At 32.6% G+C, this 24085-nt stretch overlaps 1 protein-coding gene across 1 annotated transcript in view; it reads left to right on the top strand.

The window, feature by feature from the left end:
* The window catches only part of Ac76E (adenylate cyclase type 2 Ac76E), a 201706-nt gene that overhangs the window by 158578 nt on the left and 19043 nt on the right, over positions 1 to 24085 (top strand). Inside the window, exons 6-9 of the mRNA XM_076122538.1 lie at positions 7874 to 8086; positions 20146 to 20273; positions 20558 to 20716; positions 22696 to 22828. Of these exons, the coding sequence (XP_075978653.1) occupies positions 7874 to 8086; positions 20146 to 20273; positions 20558 to 20716; positions 22696 to 22828 (633 nt within the window). The remainder of the gene's footprint in view (positions 1 to 7873; positions 8087 to 20145; positions 20274 to 20557; positions 20717 to 22695; positions 22829 to 24085) is intronic.

Below are 24085 nucleotides of genomic sequence, written 5' to 3'. Positions count from 1 at the left end.
AATAAAATTAAAAATTACGTTTTCCTTTCGACTTTTACTGTTATTCCACTTGGACAATACGAATGAGTCATACAATTTTCCCAACTCTTTCTTTTCCACCTTGAATATTATTACAATTATCACTTCCTTAGCGAAAGTAGGACATTATGTTATGATGACGAGTGTTTGACGTCACAGTTCATGACGGTATTGAAACTAGGTGAGCTAGTACACGTGTCCTTGTGGTTTAACGGAGTTATTAGATTTCGCGGTGTTTGATCGCGATGAACAAAAACAACGATTTTTGTCAGGTGTTGGAGTAATTATGACTGTGATAATAACTCCTACAATATACCTACAATAAGTGACTTTAAATGTCCCTTGTTTAGTGCGACGGAAGAACCTTATTTATTAGACCAGTATAAGTAGAAAATGTTTTTCTTAACATTATGTGAAATTGGAAAACATATTTACACGTTATGTTTCATTGAATAAAAAAAACACTAGAAGCCAATTTAATTTACAAGTCAACTGAGTAAAGAGTTTGCAGGCGGATACACACTATGTAGACATTGGTTTAAGTTTTCATCCGAGCATTACATTCAACTGTGCTTTGGTGCGCAAACCAGAAAAAAATGTCCAACTATTTCAAAACCGACTAAACTAAAACTATTATTTGCCTTCATACTTAAACTTTAATTAATTTGGAAATATTGACATTTAATAAGAGCAAGCCGTGAGTTTCTTGCGAGTTTCACGAGCAACAGCTTTTCCGAAACGGTGGTAGATAAAAAATATTTTTCGATTTCAAATACTTGTTAAGTTTATGAAATAAAGAATATTTGACTTTGACTTTGAACGTCTTTGCCTCTACATGGACTAAACACATCAAAGCACATCGTAATATCATTGCAAACGGTCATCGTCCATTGATATATGATGAGTAATAATGTGAGTCACAGACAGCGTGCAGACTAAGTGGCGTCTGTAATAACTGGTATGTATGTAGTTTTTGTGATGGGGAATACCTATAAAATTAACGAACTTTGAACTTTGAGTGACGTGCAATATATGACGTAGATGGAATGTGGTAATGGAATTTATACAGCACTATGATAAACGTAATACTTTTCTCTGGAAAAACGTACCCGTAGTGATGTTTTTCCGTTATTTGATTTCGGGCTATAACTATTAAATTAATAAGTTCACTTACTAAGTAAGGTAAGAAAATTATACTGCTATCTTAAAAACATCGTATTATTAATTTATTTTTGCATTTCTAATAAAGTTAAAGTTTCGAACACGGAGAGCCAACAGGCATGGCAACATACTAGTTAATAAGGCTGCTTTTATTTGTATTGCTACTTTCAACTATGTGTCAGAGTAAAATTATAGGAATTGACTATTGCAATTTTAGTGAAATAACGGCTACAATCTAGAGATGCTGAGATTGACATAACAAGACTCAATATTTGTCTTTAGAATTGCATGATTATTGTCCAATATTATATGGGGGTTAAGTCTATTATAAAAGAAAATTTCACTAATAAGTACTACTAGTAAGACTACTATGCACTGTCCGATTTAGTTTAGCTTCTTTGACGTTTTGGTCAACTAATTTGAAATGGCTGAGGATAGAGACCGGTGGAGGAGTTTGGGGGAGACCTTTGCCCAACAATGGGGCAGTATAGGTTAAAAAAAAAAAAAAAAAAATTTGAAATGAGGTCACATTCAAACTCATTTAACAATGACTGGTATTTTTGCAGAAATAAAGTAGAGCTTCATGTTCAATGCTATACTAAAAACCCAACAAAATATCCCTTTAGAAAAACTCCCTTGTACACCTAAGTCATAGCTAAAATAAATTCCACTACTTAAAATGACATACTTAGTTAAATATAGGAGAACTGAACAATTTCTTGGATTTCAACTTACGTATTTTGACCATAAGCATCAAGGTGCCAGCATGATGACGTTTGTATTTATTTTATTCATCATCAAACAATGTGTCACGGTCATTGTCTACCTTGTTTAGATACTAACTGTGCCCTGTAGTTTCACTTACGTTTGTTACGATTATTTCGGTCTCGTAGGCCATAGCATGATATTAGTTGACCTATAGAGCCCTTCATACATTGCGTGACTATCATTTTGATGATACCTGAAAGCCTTTGACATGGATCAGAACCTGTAATCTGAATAAACAATAACTGGAACAACTCTCCAAAGTACGAGACACTCAGCCAAAGTACTAAGAAGCGGCTACCCATCTACGGCATAAACGTGTCAGAAGCTGCTTAACCCTCTGATAGATTACTGACTCTTTGATTCTTACAGGTATGTACAAAATACTAGTTAAACCTACGTTTCCCATTGAGAGAGTGCAAAGGGCAATAGTGTCTGGGTCCAAAGTTGTCATTGTAGACGCCATAAAATATTGCGTCAGTACGGAAATTCATTGACTTTGTTTATGTACTTTGAACCTTGTTACTAAGAGTTGTCTAACTAAAAACCCACCGATTCATCAGCTATTATATGCAATTTAAGTTATATCGAATGAAATGTGTATCAATATTACACAACAAATTATGTGAACATTTTAAACATCCGGCTTGCAAACGGCTTATACGGCTTCGAAATCAGTATCAGTATCATAAATTTATATTATAGATGGTATTAATCTTCAATAAAAACTGATTTCCGGCTTTACTCTAAATCGATTTGTGTTGGTTTCTATATACTTACCTGCAAAATATATAAGTAAATTATAACGACAAAAAAATTAAATTAGAGACCCTAGGTCTAAGCCCTCCCTCATTATGTCACGAGACTCTTGCCCATCAGTGAGACAATAATGGGTTAAATTTTAAAGACTAAAAATATCGCTTGCTGTAGCAACTACCTTTACTAACTGTTTGAATCACTACATACAGCAGCAAATAATACATCTACACGTCAGCTAACAATCCCACTTTCACACATTCACCCTTAATATTGAATATAAGTCACTTATTCAATCACAGATATTCTTTGAATGAAGCTAAAGTGATTATAACAAATGCACTTTCATAGGTAAGCGAGAGCCGTACAGTACATCATTAATATCATACTTTGATCTAGATTTGGCATCAAACGTACATATGTAATATTGCACAATTTACAGCGATGCAACCAAGATGTCGCTCAGGGAAGTCCCTTATACGCTCGGTTCGATATGACGTTGCACGATTTGTTCTCTACCCAAATACTTATCGTTTTATTAATTTAGGTCAATGACATTTATTTGCATTCACGAAAAAGTTTCCTTATTGACATAGTAATATTATTTCTCTGTGATATTTTTTCTGGTTTCCAAAACTATACTATTGACAACATATTGGCCATTTTCTATGGTAAAGAATTACACTCTGTTTATAGCCATAATCATCATTCTTTCATAATTGATAATTATTAATATAAACGCGATACTCTATATGATTGAATGTCGCTGCTAAACCACAGGACCGAATTTTATGTCTAGCATGGCAACAGTTGAGGATTATGGTCAAACACTCAATAGTCCCAGATTCTCTGCAACGGGACTACTGCGACCAAAACAGTGGCACTTTTCCCGCCACGGGACAACACAACGGGACTAGTGGGATAGACCCACATTAGCTAACGTACCTACAACAAAATACTGCGCAGTCTAAACTAGTGAAAATAAACTAGGAATAGTTAATTTATTTGCTACAAAAAATAAAATTTTATATTATTATTATCATACAAAACATTTTATATTTGTTCCCAATTAGCCTACATTACTCAATGAAAACACACCCACTGGTGTTCCCGTCCTAGTCACAATTTCTTAGAATACTCTTTCGGATACATAAGAATGAATCAGATGATGAAACACTATCATTTGGCCTCCAATTTGCTCTTTTTGTTCAGAATTATTTGAAGAATTTTATGACAATACAAGTGTCATATTAGTTAGAAAAGTTAGAGGAAAATGTAATTTTATTTGAGAGGGAATTTTGGATATTAGTCAATAGTGGTATGCAATTTGTCTTTTAGGTTTTATATAAATAATGATCACATCATTTTACCTGGTCGTACCAAACGTTAATAAAAAAACACCTTAAAGGCCGGAATCAAAGCCAAGACCTTGTGTATCCAAAGTAAGGATTAACTCTTTTCGTTAGTTTAATATAATTCTGTGATTGCCTTGTAAACAAATAGGACGTACAAATCACCGTCTCATTCACAAAATACTATCAACGAAAATAGAAAAATTACAGTAATGTTACAATCACTGCGAATTGTTTGTTGAACATTAACAGAAATACACATTTTTGACACCGACTGTAATTACTTATTATAAATACCATTTGAAAGAGCTACAGCAAATAAATTGAATAATGAACTTAGGCTTTTCCTAGACCTTGATTTTGAAAAAAAATGAGATTTATGGACTCATTGTAAGTTCCGGCAGTTTTATGACCAATGAATGAATGTCATTTGGGTCATGGCATAGCATGAGTCTTCTCTCGCTTTAATGTACCTTGCAATATGACCACTCATCACAGAGCATTTTAAATACTATTTTATACTACTCACGACAAAAAACTGTGTTACTATAATGGTTTTTAGGTCTAGAAAGAAATAGTTATAGGTACACTATATTACTTTATTCAAATCTATCGATTACATTCTTGTGTACACTATAATAATATTAGTATCGAAAATGACATAAACAATATTATTTACCAACAGTAGAATTTAGTTCTAACCTCTTCTTCATTACGGGAGGAGACTCTTGCCCGGTAGCGGAATATTGATGGGTAAATTTTTGTGGGAACTACTGCTTAAACATCTGTTTGAGCCGAATTTTTGCGGGGTGTCTGTAAATGACGAGATGCAGACTCATTAATTATTCTTAGAATGGTGGCTCTTTTTCATCGCTTTTTTTTTACCAATTTAACCTACCGTTTTAAAGAAAGCGGTTTCCAGTCCTTTAAATCAAAATTAGGTGGATGTTTTTATCCTTCTAGGATCGAAACCAACTTACAAAAATATTATGTACCTACCTACCTGGAATCACTTTATATTATGTGCCAGGTAACGCTCAGAAGTGTACAGCTATACGCATATAACGATTTCGGAAATTCAAGGAATGCTTTGTCACGAACTGACGATGGTTTGGTGAAATCATGGAGTAATTTTTGAACCGATTCTGACAATTTATAGCAACGTAAGAATTTGGTTAAATTCTGCTTATTTCACCGCTAAAATACCTTGAAATTTGCAGGTGACATATTATATCAGTTTAATAACACATTGTTTATACCTATGTGTCAAATATTGTTATTTTCTGATATTTTCCTGTCAATATTATTTTGTAATACAGGTGACCTTACAATCAAATCCCCCAGGTCCCGACTCCTAATATGTTCATTGAATACGTCAATAATAATTCTAATGTTCACATAGTAATACCTATAATGACAGAAAACCAATAGAGCGAAAAATAATATAATAACATGATCCAAACGCCTACTAATACTTTTTACAAAATTCTGCGACAATGAACATTGCTATAATATTTTTTTAGGCGTTTTGGTAAAATGTTGAATTCATGTAAACTAATTAATATACGGAAACAGATACTAACACGGGCTTAATACATTATACGTTTTCTAAGAAAGTTAATATTATAAACACGTAAGAAGGTATTAAGAGACTGTAAAGTGAAAAGTGTTTTCACATTACATAAATTCATGAACAATTACCTACTCAAGTAAGAGTACTACTCCGAAAAGTAGGTGATATAAGTGTACCGTCTACCGATAAGTTGAATAGAAGGGCACTTGTATTATCTTGCATAATAAAGTATGACATGACTGCAAATATTGATGTCATTGATAAATATGGATATATTGTTATGTACTCACAATATTATGCCATAGAAAACATAAGTAAATAAAGACAAGTCTGACCACTTTTTAGTACTTCATCTTTCAAAGTTTGAAAATCCATGTAGTATCCAAGTTGGTAATTAAGACTATATTAGACTGATTTAGTAGGTATTGTTGGTATTTAACCAAAATATATTTCTACTAGCTGACCCGCGCAACTTCGTTTGCGTCACATAAGAGAGAATGGGTCAGAATTTTCTACGTTTTTGTAACACTTTTTACTGTTACTCTGCTCCTATATTGGTCGTAGCGAGATGATATAAAATATGCTTTTTTTTCACGAAAAATATTCTCAAAATTATTTATATCTCATAATGTAATGAAGTCGCGCTAAGGCATATCCGCCATTAAAACAGTTGCCATGACAACGGAATTTTGTTAATTCAATGTCATTATAATTTTGATTATTCGCGACTTCGTACGCCACCTGAATTTTCCCGGGAAATGCGTCATTTTCCTGGGATAAAAAGTAGCCTATGTCCTTTCTCGGGTATCAAAATATCTCCATATCAAATTTCATGCAAATTGGTTCAGTAGTTTAGGCGTGATTGAGTAGCAGACAGACAGACAGACAGACAGACAGAGTTACTTTCGCATTTATAATATTAGTATGGATATCCAAGAGTAACAAGGGACCTCGATATTTTTATTACAAAAATAGTTTTCTTCAAATGAAATGCCTCATTATTGACCACCAATTCAAAGTACGAATTGCCCTCAATCAAGAAATACCTCTTCTAGAACTTAGATTAATTGAACTGATATCTATGTACAATATAAATGTAATTATATTTTCTAAAACACTCAGCGGAACAACTTCAAAAGCAACCGTTTGTCAATTACTTTTGATTCACACTTCACTTGATACACAAAGTTGAATCAATTATAATGTAACAGTGTGAAAATCTTTGACAAAAAGGCTCCCTTTATTAGTATATTCGTCTTCGATTGTTCAAATAAATGTTTATGTTAGTCCATTAATTGGTTCAATTTGGCGTCTTGGTTTACCTCAGTAACTTCACTTTTGTTTATTGGACGATATGAATCTTAAATATTAATATGTGTTTAGTATTTCCATTAGTGTAATTTAACAAAATACAAATACCACATTTTTTTTATAACAAGTACTTAATTTAATTGAATTAAATATCATTATTAAATACGATATTATTGTAGAACAGTTACACAATACTTTACCAACTAAAATTCTTTTTAGATTTTATCTGTACTAAAATGATTCATTATTAAATATTAAGGGTCAACTTAAACCTGTTTATCACTTAATTTTATAATTCAAACGGAAGGGAATAAAAGCAAAACAAAATAAGTTTTTCTGAAAAGAATATTATTATAGACTTGTATAATTTCAAGTTAAACTCTTAAAACCAAACAAAAGGGAGAGATGCTTTTCATAGTACCTATTTCGGTATACATACCCACGCACAAAACGTATATCATAATCGATAAAATCGATAAAATCAACCCTTGAAATACTATCTATTCCAAAAATAACCCATCTGTTAGGCTTCATGAAGTGTTGACCTCAATCGTGCGGATAACTACCCTCAAATCCCAGGAGAAAGGCTTACGTTTCAACATTGTCTTTCATGACACGCAATAGTCAATACTAACAATATAGGCTTTATCCGGCAGTCAATAATTACGGAACTAAATAAAAAAAATTGTAGGGACTAAATCGGACTTACACTGCCGCTATCTGAGTACTAATTTAGAGTCATCACGTCACAGTCTCAACTTTGTTTTTTTTTTGGTTGGGCATACCCAATAAACCGCCACGTGTGTCGACGTTTTTCTACGTTCGGCTGGAAAACTGTCGAAGAAGGCAGTCAGATATCCTATTTGCTAGACAAATTGAACCCATACTTTTCTACAGGCGGTAAAACCGGGCCTATAACTTTATTTCCTTGTTCCAGGTGAAACGCTCTATAATGCTGAAGATGGCTGACGCGTGTGCCGACAGCTCCAAACAAACGCGGTTCCACGAGATGCACGTACAAAGGCACAACAACGTCAGCATATTGTACGCTGATATCGTCAACTTCACTCCTCTGTCTGAAAGGCTCAGCGCTTCGGATCTTGTGAAAACGCTGAACGAATTGTTTGGGAGATTCGATCAGATTGCCCAGGTAAGATTTTCTTTTAAAACATAGTTATTGACGAGGTTGTTAGCCAGAATTTTAGGTAAGGTATTTAGATAACAAGGTGTATCAATGACTTACCTATATTTATGGTACTATATTTTGACCACGTCGTAGTTTGTAGTCAGTTATGCTCACCGATTAGTGAGCTATCAGTAGCATAAGAAACATAAGGACCAATCTTGAATAGGACGTGTTTGATGACTATACAGAAGATAAAGTTACCAAAAATTTCGTTGCATAGAATAATACATGGACGGCGTTTAAAAAACGCGTTCCAAATAAAATAGATAGTCTTTGTAAAGATTTAGAGCAGAAATATTAAAGAGAAAAAGCGTTATTCATATATTATTAAATTCAGTTTACTTTTATCATCCTCACTTGCGCACATGAATATCAAGTTACATAGAAGCTTAATTGAATAATCCTATCTATGCATGTCAAACAGAAAACTGAGCGTTGAATAAAATTCTAAAGTTTTACAAGTTTCATACAATTTTGTATGCAAGAGTAGTTTCATATCTTTGTCATTTGCTACAATGGTTTGTGTTATCACCCAGTTGGGAATAATAGAAGAGAATATAGTTGGTATAAATCTTTTAAGAAGTATGGTCTGGATAGTTCTTACGATATATTTTTATTATTTTCCCAAAAATGTATATGTGAGACAATTCTTTAGAGTTTTTAAAGTAAAAATATAATCTACGAGTTTTTATGGATATTCAACGTAGAGGTAAAACTACGATTTAAGCTAATATCTATTTGTTTCGGCATATCTCAAAAATTGTTAACCTGATTTAGTACTAACAAATAAGCTCCACTTTTTAGTTCAACTTAGCCACGTAGTTCAGTGCAATGTAATTATAACATATAGCTTTAGTCAAAACAAGAAATATAATATGTTTCTTCCATGTAAAATACACAGTTAGGACTACAGTTTACCTAATTCAAAGCAACACCTCTGCTTTTCAAATTAATTTAGCCATATCCAACTAGAGTTTAATTGATGAACTTTCCTTCATCCTTCGCGTTACTGCAGTGCCAGTTATTTGTATGCTTGTTTGTTTGTTAACAAGCAACATCGTTAGTACTAGCACTGTAGTTTGACAACTCTGGTTTTGCTAATTCGATTTTGTAATTTGTCGTAATTAGAAGATCTTTTGGTAACTAAATATTTTCCTTGAAATTGAGTCATAATTAGTTTTTCGTAGTCGTCATGTATTTTTTGGTTCCTTAAATTATAAGGGAAGCTATTACGAATTTCATAATTAAAAGTACGGAACTTAATGTGGGAAAAATACATTTAACTTTTAGATTTGAAATAGCAGGCTCTTTTAATATTTTACAAATTTCTTCCAATCTCCTATGAGTAAGGACATTTTATTTTACTAATCCTTTTGCGGTGCATTGCAATTGCTTATTATTTGTTTTAGATTCTAGTTCGGAACATCTGTGCATAAAATCACTAACAAAGCACTACATTTCAGAAGGCAATAAATTTGTATAGAGATTATAATATGGCCAACTTTTCCCGCTAACTTATTGCAATAATTCGGTTAAGGCAACGGAAAATAACTATTAAGACTCCTTCAACAACCTTTCCCTAAAATAACTTAATAATAACTAAAATAACAACTACGTGACTGCACGTCGCAAGCTAGAGATAAACGTTATTCGTCCATATAATAACAACACTACGTCACACTGTGACACTGCACTCTAAACTCAATTTATAACTGAAACTAAATATTTTGTGTACACTGTTAAGGGTGGGTCCCAACTGAGCGTAGTTTCTTTACAAGTATACGTCGAACAATCGGAAAATATTGCAGTTTCACCAATGGAATGGAGGTGCTATTAGGGAACTACTTTTGGTTTCATTTGCCAAGTCTATCAATATTTGTTGTAGCGGCATACTCTGAATATTACAATTATTTATTTGTTAGGGTTCAATAAGTAGTTCAATTTATCTCAAATGGCTGTCACCCTTTCTTATTAAAAAACTGCAAAAAGCGACGCACAGGTCACCAAAAAAGGCTTTAAAAGGTTTTTAACTTTGTAGTAGTTGAAGAGGAAACGATTGAATGCTCTGTAAAACTAGAACAATAGATAGTAAGCTATAGCGATAGTCTCTATAAAAAAATAACGGAATTCTCACACATCTTTTGTGAGGATTCGTGGGCCTGTGGGGTGCGCTGAAAACACGCCCAGTATGAAACCGCTCTAAAACTGAAACAAAATATTGTGTACACAGTTTAGTGCAGTTTATAATGGAATCTCTTTTGTTTGGATAATAGAGAAGCATTGAATGCGTTTCCACACGAAATGTTTATATTTATGTACGAGTTACTTCCATATTATAATCTTTTTCTTACTCGCTTCGGGAAATATTTAAAATAGCGAAACACGGATGTAAAACCTTTACGCAGACAGGAGTGTTGGGAGACGTTATAAATACATGATAAATGTACACGGTAATAAACGGTAGTATTAAACTAGAGACTACATAAGAATTTTCATCTATTTTCTTTCAAAATAAAGTCGTGAGGAGAGAGGAAAGTAAACATTATTTTGATCTGTGATTCCTTGTGTGTAGAACTCTCACATTCCGTGTTTATTCTGTAGAGCACTTGACACCTTATTGTGACGGGGACCAAGATTCTCTAACAGTCACTTGAGATATATTGATTTTAAACTAACCTGAATAATAAGGAAACTGGAAATTCTTTGAGAAATCGAAGAAATTTGTATATTTTGAAGAAATATATATTATGACATGTTTCTTACTTTTAGTAAAACGAATGAACACGTGACTAAAATGACGTCTGATATTTTTTTTCTGTTTAAAGTTAAGCCATCAATTCGGTAACAATTAGTGTTAGAAATACATAACATAAGTTGTGGATTGCAGCTATACTGATTTTTTTTTTATGTCATAAGCTAGATATTGCTTCAAACGTGAATATCTTTTAATTTCGAGTATTATCTCTAACACCAAAACACTCCTTAATTCCCTACTCCTTTACTACCTACTAAATAATACTTCAAACTTTCCTAATAAGCTGAACAATATTAAACAACTATCATTAAACCGACTCATAATAACAACATTGTCAGTTGCCAGTGGAATGTAAACTAGCTACCTCAACAAAGCTAGCAGCTAGTAGTAACAGGGCACTGACGGCGGATTCAATTTATCGCCAGGTAACGCAAGGGAAATACAATCGAAGTCGATTCCATTGATTGTTTGTCGTCTGCTGCACTTGTCAAGCTATTTAGAGATGTTTTATGTTGCTGACTTTGAAATAACAAGTGCTTTTTGAATGAGAATATTTTTATAATAATATTCTTATATTTTTCGTTTCTTGCTAAAACGATATGTTTTTATAGCAATTTCTGTTGACTTAGAGAGTTTAACCGCGTTTTAACAAGTCGTCTGCTTTTTGAAATAGTTCTGTATACGGTTGACATTTCGACAAATGTAAAAAATTTTCAATGAAAGTCAGTTGTTACAACTTTTTCATGCTAAGATACGATAATTTTCATGTTTAAGCATCATCCATCGTCAATTTTCGCGCTATGTCCTACTCACTACTACTTTAATTAGGCGCATAGGCAATAGGCGAAAATTCAAAACTCACCCTTACGTCATGTTCTAGTATATCGTATGTAATAATTGCACTTTCCTTAATTACAATGTCGAAACTTCTCTTACGTTACTGCGGTAACATAATAGAACTAAGTTAGACGTACGCCACATGTTGCTATCATAATCTTAACAGGCACTCGCTTAATTTAATATTGTAATCGTAAAGTGGGAAGCAGTTCATTGCCAAGCTTTCCAACTTTGTCTAGATTTTTTCGTAAATAAAAGGAGCCCGTTATGTAATTGTAAAAGCACGAAGAATAGTTAATTGAGGGTTTTTGCAGTTACATACAAAATTGTGAAATCATTTCCCAAGAAATACATACCCCAATCACCATATCAACATTTTCTTTTTTTTTGCCCCACAGTTTTATTAATAGGGCGATACATAATACCGTTTTAGTTTCAAATTACTAAGTATAAGGACTTATTAAGTACTAGTTGCTACTTATTATTATTGTTATAATCTATTTGATACCCATTTTTAAACCTGTTAAGTTTAAAAATGGTTTGCTAGAGAAGACTGATCGAGTAAAAAGGTGTTCTTTATCTATATTTGCACATTTTTATCTGTTTGTTTGTCTCTTCCAAACCAATTCTGTACACTTTCATAGAATAGGTAATTGAAAATTTTCCTGAACGACACATTGCAACAGTGTTGCACAAACAACATACGTATGCGCATATTAATGACGTCAATCGACACTAATTGCACTCGATATAATTAATTAGAACTGTATGTTTTCATTTAATTTTGTTATTCAACGGGAAAGGGGTTAGAAAAACAATGTTTTGCTTACGCAATGTGGAATGTGTTTGAAAGCAAAATTTTTTTAGCGAAGCTTTTATTCATGTGTATGTAATTATATAAATATATTTTTATCGATTTTATGACTGAATAAGTCTCTGCATTTGTGATTTGCGTGGTTTTGACATAGTTTATTAAAAAGTTTCTTTGTTTTGATTCGAGAGTCGAGTAAGATATTTTTTAAATTTGTAAGATATTTTTGAAAATTGTAGCGGACCAAAAGAGCTGTTGGTGAAACGTGGTAGTTTTTTTTTAACCTTTTGTCAGACCATACATCTGAAAATTATAAATTCAACTCCGACCTACTATAAAAACTAGTACTAAAGTTCAAACAACAGCTCATTTACAAACATTAATTCATTAAAAGTAATTCATGAAATTTGTATAATACAAAGATAATAATAACTCGAACAAATTTGCAACTGCATACAAAATTTCAGCTATCGAACTGAAAGTTCATTGACCTCAAGTAAGTAAACAAAGTCCTTAGACTAATATTTCAGTGGCAGACATTTTACCGTCTAACAGATAAAAATTGAAAATTAGATAGTTTTTTTGAAATACCAATCAAGCTTATAAAATGCAAGTAAAAATATGTTTTATGTACAAAATAACTATAAGTATTTGAAGTTGAAAAGATCAGTGAACAAGAAAAGTGCTTTACAAATTTGAAATAGATTTACTGAGAACTCTATTGTATTTTTATTCACATTTATTGTTAGCCATTTTTTCGTTAACTAGCGTAACACTTCGGTTTTGTCTGAATATAATGTATTTTTCAAATGGGAGATGTATTTACACTAATATGACCTCAACTTTTTAGCTTTTGGCAATTACTTAGATTTTTTTAAACAGAAAAATTTGCCGGGAATATGCTTTGGAGGCCTCTGGCAGTCACATAAATTCGATGTACTAATCGGGATACTGCTTCACCTGGTTTCTATTAACCAATACGATCAACAGTCTGCTTAAAATACTGAATACGTAGGAGTTATAATTAAAGCAAGGACCTAAAAGTAGGAGTTTTTTGTTTTCTTCTTAAGAGAGTCACTGAATCACTATTAGTAACAAATTGTATTAAGTTTCATTAAACATTTCCAATCTGGAATCCTTAAATAATTTCCCTAATTCTTAGCCAGTCTTGCATAAGATATGGACCTGAACCTATTACTTTATTTAGGCTAACTTGATGTTAGGTTAAAGTAATAAAAGATTGAAGTCTCTAGTGTAATTAAAGAGTATTTTACTAAGATAATTAGTTTGCTTAATGTTTACTTTGACTTATAATTCGATCAAGGGGATGTTAGTAGTCCACGGAATATAGCCGATAATAATATCCGCTACAAAGAATATTACACTAAACGATTTATAAAAGGATATTCAATATTTTTCAGCGCATTCAACAGTGTCTGTTGTCTTCTGATTTTTTTCTCAGAAAGAACCTTAATTTTCTACTAAGAGAGACAAACTTGAATACATATTAAATATAAGTAAGGTTTAAATTCTCCAAGAAACATTTTACTTACGTACAGGGTGTCCCTTGTTTGTACCAAGTTTATCACAGGGTGTGGATAGTTTTAGGTGTGGGAGTTTGCATAAGTTTTGTTTGTTTGCTAACGGGCGGGGGAATATACATTGACAGACTTTGCAGGATAGAGATTGCTATTTATTTTTATAGAATAAATAGAGCTGGAAACTAATGTTTTTCGTTATTTTAACATATGTTCAGGAAATGATATTACTAAGTAAGAGAGGGTTAAATTTTAATATTCTGCCCATGCTTCAATATATTTTCAGAATATTATTTGAAAACTAAAATAGTGATAATGATTGCTATTCAAGCAAGCGATTTTAATGTTTCAGAGACTCAAACAAACATAATTTTATCTCTTCAAAATGCATAATAATTTTAAAGAACAAAAGATTTTTGAAAATACTGGCTAGCCACAGCCATTAATATTATATGATCAAACGTGAAATATGAACATTGTTCTGAACATTACACTGGCTATCGAACTGAGGGTATTGGCTGAAGGGTGAATGACCCTTGAGCATAAACAAACATAGTCTCATGCATATAAAATGTATAAATCAGAAGAATACGAGAATAGTTCGTATAAATTGACACTTTAAAATAGTCGTTTAAGAAAATGTGTGTAGAATGGGTTTGTTTGTCGGGTATTGTTCTGAATAGAAAAATAACAGTTTTATTTTAAAATTTCTAAAACAACGCTATAGTAGCTTTTCAAATTAATTACGCTATGTACAAAAATGGAGTGGTGGAAAAGCTTAATTTGGCTAAACGATTTTTTTTATTCTGCACGGGTTTGCAGTTTCATCTATTTATTATTTTAAATTAATTCGGAAAAGTACATCAGTTTTTAAACTTTCGTTTACTACTTGAATATTACAATTTTCGTTATTATATTTTGTTTTTCCTTTAATGGTCTTACTACAGCTCAAAAGCTCCCCCGTTCCCGAAAATCACTCTATCAAGCGAGAGCTACCGAGTAATTCTCTGCCTTAAATTTCAAAGTTCAACCAAACATTACCAAAACGTCCAGACATAATAACTGTTCAGTCGCCAGCTACATAATAAAACTGAAACAATAAAGCAAACTATCGTCATTATAACACACGATACATAATGTTAGTTGACCCGGACTGTTTACGACTCCACACTACATTAATCGAATTGTAGGGTTAATAGCTAAAGTAATTGTTAACCCGCCAGAGAATTTCTTGGGTGCTTATTTTATAACGGAAGAGTATATAGAGGTTGTAAATATAATTGAAGATTTGTTAATATCGCTGCTTAATATTAGAATCTTAGATTGGACCATTAATTTGTGCGGATTGTAATAAATAATATTGCATTCAAAAACGAAAAAATGGAAACCCCCTAAATGTTATTTTTGTTGAAAACATAAACAGTTCTACCAGACTTAAACTTAAAAATAAATTGTAGTACAATGCAGCATTTTTTCTTTTTAATTTTGCAATGAACTTAAAATTTAAATAACTTAACATTTAAATTAATAAAAAACTAAATTCAATACAAATGAAGTCAAGTTATTCTTCATAGGTTCAAATACTTCTTTATTTTTTGTTTACACAAAGTTAAGGCATAAAAATGCGACTTTCAGAAGTTTTTAATTTTCGTGCATTGAAGCTCTAAAGTTAGTGACTTTTGTTTTTCTCGTCATTTCATTTGCAAATAGAAAGTCAATAGATTTTATACTAGTGAATGACCTCTAATTTGTACATATAAGAAATATTAAAAAATGTGATTAAAACTTTTCATTGTTACTACAAAATCACATCATGAATTTTTCAATCAAATATTAATTAATTGTTTTGTGTTTTTCATTTTGAGAGAACACTCTTTCAGGTGTGCCGCATTGTTATTTTATTAGCGACAGATCAAAATTTATAATAACTATAACTATATAAACCTGTATGCCAATAATAATAATGTTGACTTTATTTAATTATCGACAGATCAAAATAATAACTATATAAAAGCGAATGCCAATAATAATTTGATGTATCGCACGAATATCCTAAGTTAGTGACGTTGATACACAATTTTTCACAAGTTCGTGAAGCGTGTATTATCATCTATCGTGGAAGAACCTCCAACTGAGGAGATTGATGGTGTGAGTTCGTGTTTCTCAACCTTTACTTAATAACTAAAACCCTGTTGATAATCTTTTTCAAATATGTTTTGAGTCGACTGTAAAATGTTTGACTTGTCATAGGCATGACTAATGTGTGCTGTTAAGAAATATTTAATACTATTTCAAATGTATAATGTCTTCATTTTCTCACAATTTGGTGCATCATTGAATATACAAAGTTATTTAGTACCTAGCTGTGAGATTATAATGTGGTTATTTTTTCAATATTTGAGTGTCTACTTTAACGAAGTGAGCTCGAATTTTTATGCTCGATATTTTGAAGATTGGCGTTATTCTATACTTAATGTAGGCGTTTTTAAAACACCCTCTTTTTCTAAGAAAACCGATTATTGTAGTTTTAAATAATGAGACAATTCACTTAATTTGATAATCAAAAAATTAAAGTCTTATTTAAACCGAAGTAATGTTAATTTTGAGAACAGCTTACCCTTTTAAGCTTTTACGGAATTCAAGGAATATGGCAATGCCTAAACTATAACATTCAAGTTTGATCTAAAATAAGTTTTAATTATTATTTATTTTAATTGTTTTCTAGCTTTGGGCTAGTTTTGGAAGGTGGGTTTTTAATGAAATACTAAGTTGTCTTATTAGGAATACAATCTATTCAATGCCTAATTTCCGATATTACTTCAGATATTACTTTTAGAAACAAACCAAAAGATAGAGGGACTAAATTGGTCGTATTTTCACTAAAGCAACATTAACTAAACATAGATTAGTCTATATTATGGAATATTACGTCTTAGTAGGGCTAGGGTTCGTTACATCGCCAGATATCTTTCAATTTCAGGGGTATATTTTGATCGTAGTTTTGTACTTTGAGAACCACTGCTAGAAATAATCGATGTTGGTTTAAAACTAAGTTTGAGTGGCTTTGTGATTGATGGCACTGAACCCAAGTGTGATCGACTGTCTTCGAGATATTCTGTAAATATTGAAGGATAAGTTTGCTTTATGTTACGACTTCTATGTTTGTTCTTTAGTCAGATTAGCTCAGGTAATATATCGTTAGGCAAAATGCTTTATCAGTTATTTTAGCAATTTCTTTGCCGTAAAGTATTTTTTTGTCAGTTTATACAACTTATTCAGATAATAATAATATATATAGGATTGTCGATTTCACTATTAATTCAAATACATTCTTCCTTTCAAGCAGCATAATAAGGTTTTTTTCTTAACCCATTGCTGTCCCACTGCAGGGCAAGGGTCTCCTCCCAAACGAGAAGGGATTAGGCCTTGAGTCCACGACGCTGGCCAAGTGTGGTTTGGGGCCTGCATGCCCTTAATAAATGTATTAAACAAATTTTAGGTATACATGGTTTCAACACACGGTCATTATTTAAATACGATACAAACCTTGCCAGACCACTCTTATGACTAATAAAATCGTTCGTTTGTTTCCTCATCCTGTTTCCCCGATCAAACTTTTACGGCACGTGTTTCAAAATTTCCTATACCCATAGGATTCAAACGTTACGTTATATATTCAAAAAGCGTAGATGTTGACTATAAAAAGTCTGTTTGACACAAATTTATTACCACCCTTGGGTATAAAAAAGACAAGTTTACTTTCGCTTAGACACACAGAATGGGGATTTTCATTATGATGCGTTTTCACTATAGCGTAACTGTTAAAATTGTTTAACGACTTTTATCTTCAGCTGTTTCATCGTCAATTTGTTGAGTCGATATTTTTTTTAAGCTTCTATTGATAAACTAATATAGTGAAATACGTACAAGGCACACAATTAGGCGTACATACTGTAGAGATGTTTTTTTATTGTATTACAACTATTCTATCTACGCTAACCGTTCTTATATTGACAATCTATTACACACGAACTGCTACTACTTCTACAAATATATTATTTTCTTCTTCTTTCTATTACTAAAAAAAACCTTGTAAATTTTATTGACTAACCCAATAACTTTAGTTTGTACGAGTATATTAGTTGTCCTTGCATGAAAGCATTTTGAAGTTGTAAACACTGTACTATACCTACACTAACGTCTTTCTCAATGAAAGTACACGAGCCACGAAACTACACAACAATTTGTCGTTACGTCATAATAGAAACGTACCCTTAGGACGTTGTTCAATCAATCTTCGTACGGTATTAGGTTACACGCTTTTGTTCTACGTCCCTAATTCTCTAGTGTGTGCATCAAATACGCAGTGTATGGGTATTTGGTGCATACAGTAGAGAATGGGTTTTGAAATTCGTTTATCTTCAGTTTCAATCTAGAGTGTACTTCGGCTCGAAAGTCCATATTGGCTATTCATGATGGTATCGGCCTTTTAATTAAACTTTAGTTACATAGATAGGACAGAAGGACCTCCTGAAAAATATTTTATTGAGTCCACTGCCGTTTATAGTTAACTGAAAGTAGGCGCATATAAAATTGTTTAATAGGATTGATGTGTTTAAAGTAGATTCTCTGCCCCTAGTTGCTTTATTCTGATTTTTTTAAAATTGATGCTTAGTTTTCAACCGCCGCGCCGCCGCGCCGTTGGCAAGTAAAGGTTTGACTAAGTATTTCTTATATAATCTTACCTTCTACATTGTATTGTATTTTAGCTTGGTGTAATCCCGCAGGTGATGCTTTATACCTAACTAATAAAAGAACTTACATTATTACTATTGATATTCCGTTCCGTTTAAATTTTCTTTGTTACAAATTATACAAGACATCATCTTCAAACGTGCAAGTTCAGCGTTTCTGAATAAACACAAACAGCAACTTTTGATCTAAAATGTTGCGCATATTCTTCGTACATTCTTGAAGGTGCACCATTTCGAGTAAGTGTCTCGAACACCGATCAATCTATGCGGTCATGAAATGTTCTGCTGTAGTGGTTTCAACGTGAACGTTTTTATGAAACCTGCAGTGATTGAGGAGCAATTTATATATTTAGAAAATGTAAATAAAATGTTATAAGTTTTGATTTTATTTTCTTTCACTTAAGAAATGTAACTAGGCGTGTTAGCATCACTATTATGTTGATTGCCTAGTAATTTTTTCAGACTTTCTATAGCTCAACACGTGTCAAGAGGATGATGCAAACTCCCTGGTCTTACGAATCGCAAGACATTTTATTTTGAATTAAATTGACACTCTATGCTGTGTTTTCATAAGATGTTTAAAAGCTTTGCTAAAGAACTAAATTCACCCCAAAATTCTGTAGCTATTCGTATATTACTCCAACATTGGGATTCGCAATCTTAGCAATGTCTTTAATATACAGTAGTATTGTAACTAGTGTTTACTGTATTATTTGATACTGTTATTGCTTGCTCTATTCTGAATACACGCAAAATTAGCTACTTAAAAAAAAAAATCTTTCGCAACCTTTATTACCATTAGCTTTTATGTTTCAAGTGAAACTGAGCTCAAACAAGTAATAATCTAAATGATGCGTTGTTTCACTCAAAGTTAAGTGCTCTACTTAATAACGCGTACATTTTACTGGGTTTTTAGAAGTATATGAAAATGTTTACTTAAATCGTTTGCATTAGTACAAAAAGATAAAATATTTTTTCAGGCAGTTTGCTCAAGATTTATGTACTTATTAGCTTTTAAAATCTTTTTCAAGAGATTGTATAGAATATATTATGTTACGTGCATTAGAATCTTAAAAGAGGCATTGTTACAAATCGACTGTAAAAATACTTTAACATTTTTATGGAGTTCTTGCTACGAAGATGAGTTGCCTTAAATATAAACTTTTAGTATAAGTGTAGTTCCGTTTTATACACACGGCAGAAATAAGTCAATACGACAAAAAGCTAATAATATTAGTTACTTATAGAATTAGTAGAAGAATCTTAAAACGAGATTGATAAAAATTTAATAATCTATTATATTATTTTCCTTTTTTCTTTGTTCATAGGAGAACCAGTGCATGCGTATCAAGATCCTGGGCGACTGTTATTACTGTGTATCAGGACTTCCAGTGTCGAGGCCGAACCACGCGTACAATTGTGTCAACATGGGCTTGCAGATGATTGACGCTATACGGTAAGGTTAACTTATTTCATTTATTAAGAAGATGGGCTTAGCCTTTGTACGTTAACTAAAAAGATTAAGGCGGGGAAAAAACAGGGTTACAATGCTTTATTGCTTATCAAACATTATTAATTTAATTAGAAACATTAAAGAATTATAGCTTGAATTGATTAAATATGGCTAATCGAGGAATAAAGCAAACTAAACCATTTTAAACAGCGGTTTCTTGGTCAAAACATATTTCGTAACTTTTTCAAACTCATATTTGACTTTAACCTATTATGTCCTTTCACCAGTTTCGTGCGTGAAGCAACAGGCTTCAACGTAGACATGCGTATCGGCATTCATACCGGTAACGTGTTGTGTGGTGTCCTCGGTCTTCGCAAGTGGCAGTTCGATGTCTGGAGTGATGACGTCACGCTGGCCAATCATATGGAGTCTGGTGGTATTGCTGGGTAAGTTCTGTGGAGTTTAGATCTGCAAATTTTATGCCATCAAAAACATTCTATAAAAACCTCAAGTCTCGCCGTAAAAAGTGGTGAGATCTATATAATACCAAGTCGATTAATCTATTTAGTCTCTACTTAAAGGACCTTCTGTCTTAAGTTATTACGTATGTTATTATCATGCCAATTAAAAAAAATACGTTTGAAACAAATAGACCGACCTGGCCATCGCATGATTTAATTATAAGTATGTATCACAGTTAATGCTCCTGAAATGTTAATGGCGAATTTGTGTTTTCTTGCGATGACCAAGTCGATCTATTTGTTTTAAAGGTATTTTTTTAAATTGGCATGATAATAACATACGTAATAACTTAAGACAGAAGGTCCTTTAAGTAGAGACTAATTAATCGACTTGGTATTATATATGTAGATCTCACCACTTTTTACGGCGAGACTTGAGGTTTTTATAGAATGTTTTTGATGGCATCTCACTTCTTTTTGTAGAGCGAACATAAGTCCAATTTGTATGGAAAGACGTTTTTTTTTTCATAATTCAACATATTTTCCTATGGGAATGTTGTTCAGCTTCATGGGCTACACACCCTTACCCACCCTATACCCCCTCCCGTTATGCCTCATATAGTAGGTACCTATTTACACCTATTTATTTTATTTTGTACAGTAATAATAATTCATTAACTGCAAATGTAACCTTGTAATCTTATACATTTATATGGGATTACAAAGTTATTTTTGCAGTTGGTGTATTTAGAAAACTGGACCGAAATTAGAAAATATTAAATTTTTCCCATGATTAAGACACTGAACCCTATTTGTATTCTAAATTTTAAGCTTCTAAGTCGGCTAGAAGTACCTTAGACTTTTGATGATCGGTGAGTCAGTGAGTCAGTGAATCAGTGAATCAGTGAATCAGTGAATCAGTGAGTGACAAAATTCAAAATTTTAACAAGTTGTCATTCTTAAACTACTGGTTCAAATTGACTGAAATTTTAAATATACCGTGTTTATACAATGACTAATTAGTTGCTGAAAATCCAGGCTTCTTGTTTTATTCACAACGATATTATAGGGGTGTCAAAAATAGCCCGAATTGCTTCGAGAAAAGGATGTTACGGCCGTGCCGCTTTTTTTTGCTCGACTTGCGGGGGCACTTCCGTGCCCCCAGATCTTGAGGAGATATTTGTTGTTGTGAAGTGGTACGATGATGTTAGATTGACCGTGGATGAATATTGGCAAAGTGGCGTTATATATTATTGGGATTGTTAAAACCTATTAGAAAAACTTAGTATGGTATGTTAAGGTAAACGAATTTGAGAGTTGGTCTTAAGGTACAACATACCCATTTGATAAATCAATATTTGATAGCTTTGACGAGACTACAAAAATGCAAAGAGTTATCAACTGCAATAATCTCCATTGCCAATTAAAAAACGAATTTAATTTTAGAAGCATAGAAGAAAGCAATAATTTCAGCAGAATTTTCCTTAAAATATCTCGCATTTTTTCATAATTAGCTCGGTAAGCTTGGTTAATTCATTTGGAGCTTTCAGCTAAAACTATTTAGTCTTAAACACACAAAGTGCCGGCTTTATGCATCCCGCTAATTGCGTTTATGTTCAGTTTTTCAGCTCTTTTGTACGGGTTTTGTCTCGGAAAATGTTAGGCTTAAATAGAAAATATGACGTTCTGCATTGTTTTTATAATTTAGCTCTCTCTTCGTATTTTTGTTGTTGTTTTAATGCAATTTCCAATCTTTTAAGCCAAACGAAGTCTGTGGATTTTATACTCATATTTTTTTGTCACACTAATTTATATTAGTCACGATTGGATTTTTTAAATGCAATTATGGTTCTTACAAAAGTCCTGTCACAAAACCAAACACTGTGTTATTTACCAAGCACAATATAGTCTGTCTGTTGATTCTTAGAAGTATGTAGTCCAAAAATCTTGATCATGTCTTCCAGGCGTGTTCACATCACGAAAGCAACGTTACTTCAACTGGGTGGAAGGTTTGACGTGGAGCCGGGAGATGGCGCCTCGAGAGAAGGCTACTTAGCTGATCATAAAGTGGAAACCTACTTGATAGTACCGCCTAAGGTAAGATTTTCAAGAATGTACTTTAGTACATACATGTTAGTTTCAACAAGCAAAGCTAGAAGTTTCATCATCAATAATGTAATCTGGATTCATACGTCACCTATTAAGAGACGGTAGATTTAATTGCGGTGCGGTACATTATAAGAACTAATGCTAAAAGTTAGAATCAGTACGAGTGTGGAATTCTCCGAGATGAGAAAGGGTAAGTTTTTAAACAGAATGTAATACGTTTTTACACCCCAAACAAAAGCAGAAAAAATTGTGGAATCCTAATTTCAAATTCCAATATTTCCCCGGAAGGGTATTTTCCCGTGATCAGTCCTATATCACCGTTATGATAATTTATATCTTAATAAAATTAAGACATGATCAATTTTATGTGAAAAGTTCCGGTTATTCTGTCTGAAGATTAATTCATAAATCAAACGGTCTTTTAATTGGAAAAGTTGGCGCTTGACCCTTTTGTGAACTTTAGAAGGTCGTTCAGTAAAAATCACCTTAACGTAATCAATAGATTCTGAGCAAGGTCAAATTTCAGCCTGTACTTTAAAGTATACTTTACGGTTATCAATTTAATAAGCAGACAACAGATTAATGTGAAACATCTGCTAAAATTCTATCTATAAAGATAATCTAAACTTGCCTATCTACTACAACTGGTTGTAAATATTGTATTTTCAGTACCTACTTTAAGTCCATAACAATTTTCGGACGTATACAGTGTAGACATAGTGTTTCAGCAGTTAAACGGTTTGTTTTATAGTTTAACCGGGTCATTACACACGGTTAACGTACCGTACGGAATGCTTAGCTGTTAGTTGTTTATCACTGCTTTATAAAGACTGATCGTTATATTTAAGACTTACTTTACTGGTTTCAGTATTTTGGTGGAGGATTTTTACCCATTTTCATGTTTATGTATTTTTTTTAACCTATTACTGTTCCACAGCAAGGGTCTCCTTCCAAACGAGGGGGAGTGGTTAAGCCTTGAGTCCACCATGCTGGCCGAGTGCGGGTTGGGGACTCTGCATGCCCTCAATAAATGTATTAAACAAATTTTAGGCATGCAAGGTTTCCACACGATATTTTTCCTTCACCGTTAGAGCAAGTTTACGTTTACTAATACTAAAGCGCACAGCAGGTCTTATGCGCAGTATTTTTTTTTACCTTTGATCGTGGTTACGGGTAGCATGTTTACTAAGACTTATTTCCCTAAAATCAAAATCAATGCATTGCAAGATTTTTCAAAGAGAACAA

The sequence above is a fragment of the Anticarsia gemmatalis genome, chromosome 14, assembly GCF_050436995.1.
Source record: "Anticarsia gemmatalis isolate Benzon Research Colony breed Stoneville strain chromosome 14, ilAntGemm2 primary, whole genome shotgun sequence".
NCBI lineage: Eukaryota > Metazoa > Arthropoda > Insecta > Lepidoptera > Erebidae > Anticarsia > Anticarsia gemmatalis.
This window is presented reverse-complemented; position numbering and strand designations above follow the sequence as displayed.